Below are 12,147 nucleotides of genomic sequence, written 5' to 3' on the forward strand. Positions count from 1 at the left end.
TACATCATACTTCATCTTTAGGATGTTTTTACTCTTTAGTTTCCCAAAATAAGCTGCTGCAGAGATAGTTCTCAAAAATGAAAGGCAGAAGGGCAGCTTTAGGATGGCCTTGTTTTGTAAACCTCGTCTTATTAATTGTCTTTCCATCTTTTTTTGACCTTGTAGGCTACTCTGAATAGAAAAGAAACAAGAGAACATTTTCAATTCTTACTATATAAACCTTCACTAAACAGTGAGATTTGTATGTGTGTCTGTATTCAACATAATTTAGTTCAGGTTCCTCAGTAGCCATTACTATGCATATCCTTGTTTTGTATAATTATATAGGCAGCATCCTGAAACACCAAATCTGCATTGTGTTTTCTCTGACAAAGTATTTCTTTCAGGTGGCCAGAATGAAAGACCAGCTGCACTAATACGCAGCACTATAAATTACTATATTAAACCAGGAATAGGTTTAAACATTTTGCTTCATTTAATCTGGTGTCAGAAACTCACAAATATCCAGGAAAAAAAAAAAAGTTTTTTTTTGTGTGTGCTGTCTGCTCTATAAATGCATTGTGAAACAGAAAGATGTATTTCTACTGGACTTCATATCTACCTACATTAATTCTATTTAAAGGCATTAACTCCCCACAAGCTTTAAAGAAAATTCTTTCATTATCTGAAGAAGGAAGTTTGGAACGTAACAAGAAACAATCAGAAGACACAGTCTCAAGTGCATCTTCACAGCTGTCTTCACCTCCCACTTCACCACAGAGCTCTCCAAGGAAAGGTATCAGGCATTCAATATTTCTCATTCTGTTTCCTGTTGAAGCTCATAGACTTTGGGAACTTCTGAGAAAGCATTTGGACACTCAGGATAAATTATTGCTGACGCTCCTATTTTTGTCACATATAGTCAGCGACAGTGCAGGAAGTTCAGTGCAGAGTGAGATATGTGAAAGGATACCTGGGAACCTGATTTCAGGGATACCTGAAAGCCCATGGTTAACAAAAGCCATGAAAGATAGCCTGATTTGATACAGGATTTGATGCAGAAGTTCACTCCCACTGCAGCTGCTTCTGACAAAAATATCCTCATCATCAATATTTCCTGCCAGTGGAAGGATGAGTGGACTGAAAAATCTTTGTACAGCATACTAGCCTATTAGAGGAATTATTTGCTGTGTCATGCATCTGGATGGGATGTGACCTGTATATAAAAGGCGGGTTTCAGATATTCAGGATTCAAATAACTAATACACAACATTGTACTAGCAGCCTCATTATTCAAACACTGGATATTTAGAATCATAGAATCATAGAATAGTTAGGGTTGGAAAGGACCTTAAGGTCATCTAGTTCTAACCCCCCTGCAATGGGCAGGGACACCTCACACTAAACCATGTCACCCATGGCTCTGTCCTATCCCTACAGTCCCTAATGGAGAGTCCCTCCCCAGCATCCATATAAGCCCCCTTCAGATACTGGAAGGCTGCTGTGAGGTCTCCACGCAGCCTTCTCTTCTCCAGGCTGAACAGCCCCAACTTTCTCAGCCTATCTTCATACAGGAGGTGCTCCAGTCCCCTGATCATCCTCGTGGCCCTTCTCTGGACTTGTTCCAACAGTTCCATGTCCTTTTTATGTTGAGGACACCAGAACTGCACACAATACTCCAGGTGAGGTCTCACAAGAGCAGAGTAGAGGGGCAGGACCACCTCCTTAGACCTGCTGGTCACGCTCCTTTTGATGCAGCCCAGGATACAGTTGGCTTTCTGGGCTGCAAGCCCACACTGCGGCTGGCTCATGTTCATTTTCTCATCAACCAACAGCCCCAAGCCCTTCTCCGCAGGGCTGCTCTGAATCTCTTCTCTGCCCAACCTGTAGCTGTGCCTGGAATTGCTCCGACCCAGGTGTAGGACCTTGCACTTGGCATGGTTAAACCTCATGAGGTTGGCATCAGCCCACCTCACAAGCATGTCAAGGTCCCTCTGGATGGCATTCCTTCCCTCCAGGGTATCAACCGAACCACACAGCTTGGTGTCATCAGCAAACTTGCTGAGGGCGCACTCGATCCCACTGTCCATGCCAGAGACAAAGATGTTAAACAAGACCGGTCCCAACACCAATCCCTGAGGGACACCACTCGTTACTGGTCTCCAGCTGGACACTGAGCCATTGACCACAACTCTTTGTGTGCGGCCGTTCAGCCAGTTCTTTATCCACTGAGTGGTCCATCCATCAAATTGATGTCTCTCCAATTTAGAGACAAGGATGTCTTGTGGGACAGTGTCGAACGCTTTGCACAAGTCCAGATAGATGACATCAACTGCTCTACCCCTGTCCATCAGTTCTGTAGCCCCATCACAGAAGGCCACCAAATTGGTCAGGCAGGATTTCCCCTTAGTGAAGCCATGCTGGCTGTCACCAAGCACCTTGTTGATTTTCATGTGCCTTAGCATGCCTTCCAGGAGAACCTGTTCCAAGATTTTGCCAGGCACAGAGGTGAGACTGACTGGTCTGTAATTCCCCGGGTCATCCATTTTCCCCTTCTTGAAAGTGGGGGTTATATTTCCCTTTTTCCAGTCATCGGGAACTTCACCTGACTGCCATGATTTTTGAAATATGATGGCCAGCAGCTTAGCAACTTCATTCACCAGCTCCTTCAGGACCCACGGTTGGATTTCACCAGGTCCCATGGACTTGTGCATGTTCAGCTTCTTAAGATGGTCTCGAACCAGTTCCTCTCCTACAGTGGGCCCAAGGTCTTCATTCTCACAGTCCCTGCGTCTGCCTTCTAAGACTTGGGTAGTGTGGTCAGAGCATTTGCCAGTGAAGACTGAGACAAAGAAGTCATTCAGAATTTCAGCCTTCTCCAAATCCAGGGTAGCCAGTTCTACTGGTAGCTTGCGGAGAGGGCTCACATTGACCCTAGTCTGTCTTTTATTTGCAATGTAAAAGAATCCCTTCCTGTTACCTTTCACACCCCTAGCTAAGTTTAATTCTAACTGGGCCTTAGCTTTCCTAACCTGGTCCCTAGCTTCCCAGACAACATCCCTGTACTCTTCCCAGGCCTCCTGTCCATGCTTCCACCTTTTACATGCCTCTCTTGTCCTTCAAATTTTCCCCAGGAGCTCCTCATCCATCCAAGGAGGTCTCCTGGCCCTCCTGCTGCATTTCCTTCTATTTGGGATGCAACACTCCTGAGCTTGTAGCAGGTGATCCTTGAATATCAACCAACAGCCTTGGGCCCCTCTGCCCTCTAGGGCTATATCCCATGGAACCTTCCGAAGCAGGTTCCCGAAGAGGCCAAAGTCTGCTCTCTTGAAGTCCAGGGCAGTGAGCTTGCTGCACGCTCTTCTCACTGTCCTGAGGATCTCAAATTTGAGCATCTCATGATCGCTGCATCCAAGGCTGCCCTGGAGCATCACATTTCCAATGAGCCCTTCCCTGTTGGTGAGCACGCGGTCAAGTATAGCACCTCTCCTTGTCAGCTCCTCTATTACTTGCAGAAGGAAGTTGTCTTCCACACAATCGAGGAACCTCTTGGATTGCTTCTGCTGGGCTGTATCGTCCCTTCAACAGATATCAGGGTGGTTGAAGTCACCCATGAGAACAAGGGCCTGCGAGCGTGAGGCTTTACCTATCTGTGTATAGAGTGCTTCATGGACAGATTCCTCTTGATCAGGTGGTCTGTAATAGATCCCCGCAGTAATGTCTCCCATCGCTGTTCTCCCTTTAACCCTGACCCACAAACTCTCTGTTAACTGATCACCTGTCCCCAGAGTTCCATACTCTCCATCCTGTCCCCAACATAAATAGCAACTCCTCCCTGTCAGGCCTGTCTTTTCTAAAGAGCCTGTAACCTTCCATTCCAACACTCCAGTCATAGGAGCCATCCCACCATGTTTTTGTGATGCCTATTATATCATACCCCCTGTAGACGTACACACATCTCTAATTCCTCTTGTTTGTTCCCCATGCTATGGGTGTTTGTAGAGGCATCTGAGCCGAGCTCCAAATGAAGCCAGCTTATTGACTGGAGCGGCTGAAATATCTCTACATTGCTCCGAGCATTTATTATAGGTGCTGGCAACTGACTAGGTGTGTTGGGATGGAATGATGCCCCCCTCCCTCAACACATCTAGTTTAAAGCTTTCTTGACCAGCCTGGAAAGCCTCCTACCAAAACTGCCCTTCCCCTAGACCAGCTCCACCAGCACCCAGTAGACCTGGCCTCCCATATTGAGTCCCATATTCTAAAATCATGTCCCATATTCTAAATTTGGGTATTTGAGGAATGTTATTACACCTTGTAGGTTTCTTGATTGAGGTTTTTTTAAGTGGCTTCATCAGGTAATTTTTTTAATTGAATTTAGGACTTTAAAAGGTTTTGTTGTTTTTTTCTTCTTCTTGTTTTTTAAGCCTGTTTTTTCATTGTACATGTTCTGGTTATGAATAGACAAAACAGAGAACAGAGATATTTTCCTGTAGTTCAAACAACAAGTCTCCGTGAAAGTATGATAACGTAGTTGTATTGCAAATAATTTCTAAATTATCGTTTAAGATTATAATAAAAGTTCAGTTTAATAGTTGCATGATATAAAGTTATGGTAAAAGACATATATTGAGGCTGAGTTCTCATAATAGAAGTTCAGAATGCTAGAGATGTGTTGGAGACTTTCGTGTAGCAATAATTGTCCCTAAACTGCACAGGGATCTTAAGGATTTGGAACTCATATATACTGCTTTTCCTACTTTCATATCAAATGGATAGTTAAGCCCTTTTTTTAAGATGGTAGATGGCAGTGCCAATCAGTTGAGGCCTTATGGCTCCAGACTGATGAACCTAACTAGTTCCCCTCATTTCTTGGAAGTGAGAACGGTAACAAGGATAACAATTCATCAGTGGCCTCTAGGATAGGTGGGACTTATGGAAACAAAAGGGAGAAAATATAAGGACTTATGGAAACAAAAGGGGGAAAAAATAAATCCAGCTGGATTAGCAGAGATCTGAAAATAGGAGAGATGAATATCGCAAGAAAGTACAAATACGTATCCAAAATCTCTATTGAAGTGATTTTTAGTAAGATCAAACGGAGGTGGATGTTATGTAGAGAAGACATAGATTATCACCTCCAGTCCTTGTAAGCTAGTATCATGATTTCTCTCAAATACTACATGAACAAATAGTGAATATCTATAAATATGGTAATGCCTGTGCATTCCTTGAAAAATTATTTGGGATTCTGTACTTTGCTCATAGCGGGAAAAGTAGTTATTTTTTGCAAAACACAAATCTTAAACATGATTATGGAAAAAAATCCAAAACAACCTTGGTTTGGTGGTGATGTGAAGCTATTGGTGTGTTCTTTCAGACAAAAATGACAGTATTAATTCCATGTTCTTAGCAAAGGAATTGGGATGGCTCAGTTGAAGTCATTTTGACACTTGTAGACTGAAAGCGGAAAATGAAAACTGCAGTTGCTTGTTGGAAGTATATTGGTTAATGATCTTTAACTTAACTGGCAAGAGCATTCAGCACAACTTTGTTTAATACTAAAACAAAAGCTGAATTTGCTGAATTTGTCTCTGACATGGTTTGCAGATTGTATCTCAGTCTGGCAGTGTCAGTGCTACCTCCAAATTATAGTATAATTCTGGTAATATATGCTATTTGGAATGCAATTAGTTAGCAAAGAACCACAAAGAAAGCTTGAAAATGTGGCACATCTTAGCCAAGAAACATAACAAGCGATCAGCCCTGACATCTGGGCTTTATGTTGTATCTGCTCTTCATCTCTGAAGTGTAGCTTTGCAGAACAGAAAAAACTGTGTAAGAAGATCCCTTGCAGTACTTTAAGGAGTAATATTGTCCAGGGCACCTCTTTCATTCCAGTCTTGGAGGCAATGTTTACATACAGGCAGTTGTTTGAGAAGTGAGATCTCATAATGTGGGCATACAGTATAATGATTCATTTGAAAATTATTTGGGAGAGGAGGGCAGAGAAGGAGGAAGGTGAGCCGTTGGTTTCTCAGTAAGTAGTGCTTGTTCCCACAATCTTAAATCTCTTCATAAGAGACAGAATACACAGTGTTACATAGTTCTGCTATCTATCTATATCTTCTGCTTCTGTGTAAATGTAATTTTGATTTACTATGGTAGCAGTACTGCCAGCTGCCTGGCAAGGACTGAGTAGTCTTCTCGGAGAGTATGACTAACGTGACATTCCCTTTGCAGGCTATACTTTGGCTCCTAGCAGCACGGTGGATAACTTCTCAGATTCTGGTCACAGCGAAATTTCTTCCAGATCTAGTATTGTCAGCAATTCCTCTTTTGACTCTATGCCAGTCTCTCTGCATGATGAGAGGAGACAGAGGCATTCTGTCAGCATTGTGGAGACAAATCTTGGTGTGGGAAGGATTGATAGAAGAATCATGATTGAACCAGATCAATACAGCTTAGGGTAGGAATTTTATTTGTGCTTACTTTATACTTTCATACTTATGTGGCATGTATGTCTATATTTTTTCATGTACCTTTGCCTGTATCTCTCTCAAATACTATTTTTTTCTCCACTGATTTAAAAAATTAATATTTCAATGCCATGTTTTGTGGTAATGTTCCTTTTTCTGAGAAGAAAAAGTTTTGCACTCTTGAGTATGTGATGAGGTCTATAGAAGTAAGAGTTTATCTCAGTAGACCTTATCATCTGAGTATTTAGTAGCGCTGTAGATTATCCTCTTTATGGCAGACTAATATCATAGCCTGTTTTCTAGATGGGGAATCAACTGAATTAGGTGAGAAATTATTCATACAGTTATTCAGTGATCAAGCTAGTAATTTTGCAGTTTATTTCATACAAAAGTATGTATTTATCTAACTCAAAAATGTTTTACCCTGAATATCTCTTCTAGTCAACAATAATTGGAAGCTAAAATTTACATTAGGCTGCTGGATTTTTAGGTAATTTTCTAGGTAATTAGCTTCTGTAATGGTGGGGAGGCTAGTGCTGTGAGGAGTTCTCTGAATCTCTCTAGCAGTGAGCCTTGGTCTGAAAATAACTGGAGGTCTGGATCCTATTTAGTCTCCATTTACTTTTCTGACCTGTTATTTGGATGCTTCAATCCTCTAAATGATTTCAGAGTTTTTAACCCTGTGGGGTCTTGTGCATGGTAAGGCTGTTCTAAGAATGATATAGTTCAGTTTTGGGAATACCAGGCTACGCAACCTCTTTAATCAGCTGTCTTAAATATGTGGAAGAGCAGGCTTCTAGTCTGCATAGCAAGCTGCCCTGGAAGGACAAATCCCAGAAGCCTGGATAGCTGCTGAACAAAAGTGACATTATTGGTTTTCTCTCTTACTATGTAAAGTGATAGTGTCAGGCTTTTTTACTTCCTGAAAGGCTATAAAGAACATACTTGCTCCATGAAGTAGCATGTGTTTCCAAATGAAGGTTAAAATAAGTTTCCATTTGCAAGAACTGTTTAAAAGTTGGTTTTCATAGTTTCCTAAGCAGAAAACAAATTCTGAAAAGCTGAAACTTAAACCTGAATATCAGCTGCCTCCTGCTAAAACTCTTTAAGTTATGACCCTTTGCTTCCCATGGCTGGGAAAACAGAAGGAACCTATCTATCAGTCTGTCCCCCAAAGGGCTGCTTCAAAGTTGGGTTTTTACCTTTTGAAATGACTCCAGTGAAGTGAGGTTATCTGTCCAGTAACTGTTTTGTTGAGGACAAAATTGAGAGGGAAGTGTCCTGTTCTCAAAATGGAATTAGTCATTAATGTAAATAATACTATGAATTGCATCATAATCTTCAATCATAGATTTGTAGAATAGTTTGGGTTGAAGGGACCTTTTAAAGGTCATCTATTCGAACCCTCGCCTTCCCCCAAGTATGTTTGCTTTTCTCTTGATTGTTGAATTCTTCATGTGTTGTAAATGATCTCCAATTCCAATGCTGGATTTATTTATTTTTATTATTTTTCCCCCTTGTCAATGTGCATCTAGCTCATATGCACCACTGTCAGAGACTAGAGGCCTGTATGCTGGAGCAACTGTGCTTTCTTCTCCTAGTACAGAAGAGCTGTCACAGGATCAGGGGGACAGAGCTTCACTTGATGCAGCTGACAGTGGCCGTGGTAGTTGGACTTCTTGTTCGAGTGGTTCTCATGACAACATACAAACAATACAGCACCAGAGAAGCTGGGAGACTCTGCCTTTTGGACATGCTCATTTCGATAGTTCAGGCGATGGGGCAGGACTGTGGGCCTCAGGCAGTCATATGGACCAGCTGATGTTCCCTGATCATGCCACAAAGTATGGCAGGCAGAGCCAAGGCAGGGAGGGCCTTGATCAAGCACAGTCCAGAGCAAGCTGGGCATCCTCAACAGGATACTGGGGAGAGGACTCGGAAGGTGATACAGGTACCATAAAGCGGAGGGGTGGGAAGGATGTTTCAAGTGAAGCTGAAACCAGTAGCCTAACATCTGTACCAGCAGAGGAGTCAAAGCCAGCTCCAATGCCCACTCATATAGCAGTATCGTCAAGTAGTACAAAGGGGCTTATTGGTAAGTTAAGTTTTGTTTATCATGAAGTATTTTAATTAATTTGCTTACGGTTCTTCATATTGTTCTAAAACTGCATTTGTTTTGCCTGGATTTATTTTTTTTTATTTAATTTTCAAAGCAAAACTGAACATTTTTCAGTCTCTCTCAGATTTTCACCTCTAAGTGTGCATTTATTGCTAGGGAAAATATCACTTACTGTTAAGTCTCAGCACCTTTGTGTTTCTAGAGAGCCTGCCATACATCAAAAAGCCAGCTCAACTGCTGGACAGTGTATTGAGAGGCTGATAGCTGATGTAGCTGTCTGTTCTGAAATGTGAATTTTTCTTCACAGTAAGACTCCACATTCTATATTTGGAAATCTTAATAAATGTGGCCTCTTTTTTTTTTTTTTTTAGAAGTGTTTTACTTTATACATCTGTATGACTTGCCTAATAATTGTGAATATCCTTATTTCTGAAAATGGGATCACTTTGTGTTTAAATACCAACAGAAGTGTTTCTTTGGACTGCTGAATCTGAAGAGGTTCCTAAGGAGTTAGAGCTGTTGAATGATTTATAATCATTTAGCAAAATAAAGATCAAATAATATATAAATTAATATATGAAGGTGTCTTTGGCAGTGGTTAACATTTTTCTCATACTGTTCCTTCTGCGCATCCCAGTCCTTAGGCCATGCAAACGCTCTACATTTTTGTCTCTTGCCTTCCTTTCATTCCCCTTCAGCATGCCTTTCTTCAGGTTAATATGAAGAACTATTTAGATTCATTTTGCACTGACACAGCTGAAAAAGTCTGCCAAATTGAAGGCATGCTGTGATAAACTGCTTTTCCATTTTCTGTCACAGTATATTGCTTAGCAAAGGCCCATTGCCTCAGAGCTTGGGTACACATCTGAATCCTTGAACTATGAAGAGAAGGAAGCTATTCAGTTCAAGACTTTAGGTTCAGATTCACACCACTCACTAATTTTACTCACTAATTTTACTCACTGATACCCCTGGTTCCCACCAGAATGTGGAACAAGCATGCTTCCAAGCTTGCCTCTCAAGGCAGTGCTTGCCACATTTTTAGAGACTTGAAAGAATGGAAGATCTGAAAATTTAAGCCACTCATTCCATGCACTTCAGTACTATTAATTAATTATACTGCAAATATAACTGCTTATCACTGTCCCAACATAAGCCACTGTTTTCACGATTCTTTTGCATTGAATAGACATTTATCTCTTGAGTATTTCAATAAAATTTTTCTACAGAATTTCTTCTGCATCAGTTGCATTTCAGAAATATTTGAATACAGTTTCTCAGAAACGTCTTCATACTGCTTTGTTCCATTAAAACAGGTTGTCCAAGAAAAATATTTATATCCAATTCGAAATTACTTGGCTTTGTTACAATACCAAGGCTTTATTTTTAGTCTATTAAAACTTGCATCCAAGTAGCACTGGTCCATTTGAAACTCGTACTTTCAGTCAGTTCCATGCTGCCTAATGCAGGGTGATGTTGTCATCACCACTTGTGCAAGAATATACAGTGTATGACAAGCTGTGGAGAGTAAATTGTCTATGTCAGTGTTTTTTCATGCCATGTTTGCCTTTGCACTTTGAGTTAAGTGGTCATGTACTGAAGGGCCAGACCCACACAGTGTTCAGTATCAAAGTCCCAGCTGACTTCTTTAACCAAACGTAACTCCAAAATAGTCACACCTATTTGCTGTTCATCCCTGCAGATGCTTAACTTTCTTAATCACTGTTTCCTCCCTAGAAGTTCTCTGCAAGGTAGAACTTCTAAGTATGCCCAGAGTTAAGCCTTATTCAGGTAAACAGTTATGCCTGTATGAGATCCAGAAACTACATGGTGATCTTTCCATCACTTATATAAAATCATATTTAATCATTGTTCTTAAAGGCATACTTTCAAGTTTTAATTTTGGAGATAATGCTAACATAAGAGCAGTGGGCAGTAGTGTATACGGGAAGTATGCACTTCCTTACATTTTGGAACTGTAGCTTATGTCTCATTAAGTAGTAAGATTTGTAGAAAAAAATAATTTACCAGGTGCCTTCCCTCCCCCTGCAAGATGCTAAAAACAAAAGAGATGTTAGGTACAAAGCCCAGCTTCAGGATTAAGATAGTCTTGTGTCTGGGGACATGTCAGTATTCCTGATGTTTGCCACTTATGTGGACTCCTGAGTCTTGCACATTACTTAGATCAGTGTATGTTTTACTCTATATGGTTCATAGAACAGCTTCAGTTTCTAAGTTTGAGCAAATTCCCTGTGTAATTTGGTGAATTTTATTAGACTAGTGCTTCACTACTGGAAGAATAGCTAAACCCTGTCTATGTTGTTTATTCGATACTTTCTTGCATGGTTTATTTTTCAAGACCTTATTTTCTACTGTGTATTAGTTAACTTTTGTCCTTCAGATTTTCACCTCCTGGGGTGTTGAGTTCATTGATGTTTATCTAACTTTTGCTGTTTGTTTTCCTTTGAGCAGTTTTCCTCTTACTATCGCTCATAATAATCTGTGACTTTTCCTGCAGCACGAAAAGAGGGTCGATACCGGGAACCACCTCCAACTCCTCCTGGATATGTTGGAATACCTATTGCTGAGTTTGCAGAAGGTGGTTCCCATCCAACCAGAAAGCCTCCAGATTACAACATAGCACTTCAGAGGTCTAGAATGGTGGCACGGACATGTGAGACTCATGGGACATCAACTCCGCAGCAGCAGTCACATGGCCATTCAACTAACAGGCCTGTGAACAAACCTCAGTGGCATAAACCAAATGAGTCAGATCCACGTCTTGCTCACTATCCATCTCAAGGGTTTTCTGCAGAGGAAGATGGTAAATTTCTAATTGTTAGATTTTGAGTGACCTGCATGCAAAACTGGTCAACGCTTTCACAAACACAAAGCAAATTACACAAATGCATTCATACATTGAAATTCTTGCCATAATCTGGCTCTCTTTCATCTTTCAAAACTTGCTATTAACTTTTTGAAAGGGGAGGAATTCAGTTAATTCTTAATACAATTTCATATTTGGAATGTAGGTCCACCTGCATTTTGGTCAACCAAGCAGTTGGCTTAGGCAACTTCTCTGGCAGTGCCTCTGTTCACCAGGTACAGGCCTGCCTGCCCTTCAAGCTTCCAGCATACCTAGTGTTTGACACTAGCCATATATTTAATGGTCAAAAATTATCCTGGTCTGTAGAATATCTGCCTGTCTGTCCCATAGAGCATTGCTGGTCAGGCTTATTTGGATAATCACTCACATTCTATCTGAAACTCTTACGCTGTGGACACTGGCTCTTCTATACCAACTGCTTCATATAATGAGCCCACTACTCGTTTGCTACCTCGCTTGCCCAAGTTTGTCTGCTTCTTTATGCTTCAGCTCAGCTATAATGATAGAAAGACTATATAGACATAGTCTTTCTGTTTTTCTACAGAGTGCAAGCATAGGTAGATTACATCTTTAGTGCTAAGTGCTCAAAATTTAGGCAGACAGTGCCCAAATTACACATTTGAATGCTTTGTTTTGCTAATGAAAGAAAGGCTAACGTTCCCCTTCCCTCCTTAATGCTTAGT

The 12,147-nt window shown here is 41.0% G+C and overlaps 1 protein-coding gene across 8 annotated transcripts in view; it reads left to right on the plus strand.

Moving 5' to 3' along the window:
- Positions 1-12,147, plus strand: part of RAPGEF2 (Rap guanine nucleotide exchange factor 2) — a 197,861-nt gene that overhangs the window by 183,117 nt on the left and 2,597 nt on the right. For 7 of the 8 annotated variants that reach the window (XM_062609911.1, XM_062610068.1, XM_062609991.1 and 4 more), the window contains 4 exons: positions 623-775; positions 6,223-6,448; positions 7,994-8,553; positions 11,096-11,401. In XM_062609911.1, the coding sequence (XP_062465895.1) occupies positions 623-775; positions 6,223-6,448; positions 7,994-8,553; positions 11,096-11,401 (1,245 nt within the window). The remainder of the gene's footprint in view (positions 1-622; positions 776-6,222; positions 6,449-7,993; positions 8,554-11,095; positions 11,402-12,147) is intronic. The other variant, XM_062610149.1, reaches the window with a different exon arrangement.

Source organism: Pezoporus occidentalis, unplaced genomic scaffold (assembly GCF_034315485.1).
Source record: "Pezoporus occidentalis ecotype Australia unplaced genomic scaffold, CSIRO_AGI_Poc_V1 ctg1, whole genome shotgun sequence".
Taxonomy (NCBI): domain Eukaryota; kingdom Metazoa; phylum Chordata; class Aves; order Psittaciformes; family Psittacidae; genus Pezoporus; species Pezoporus occidentalis.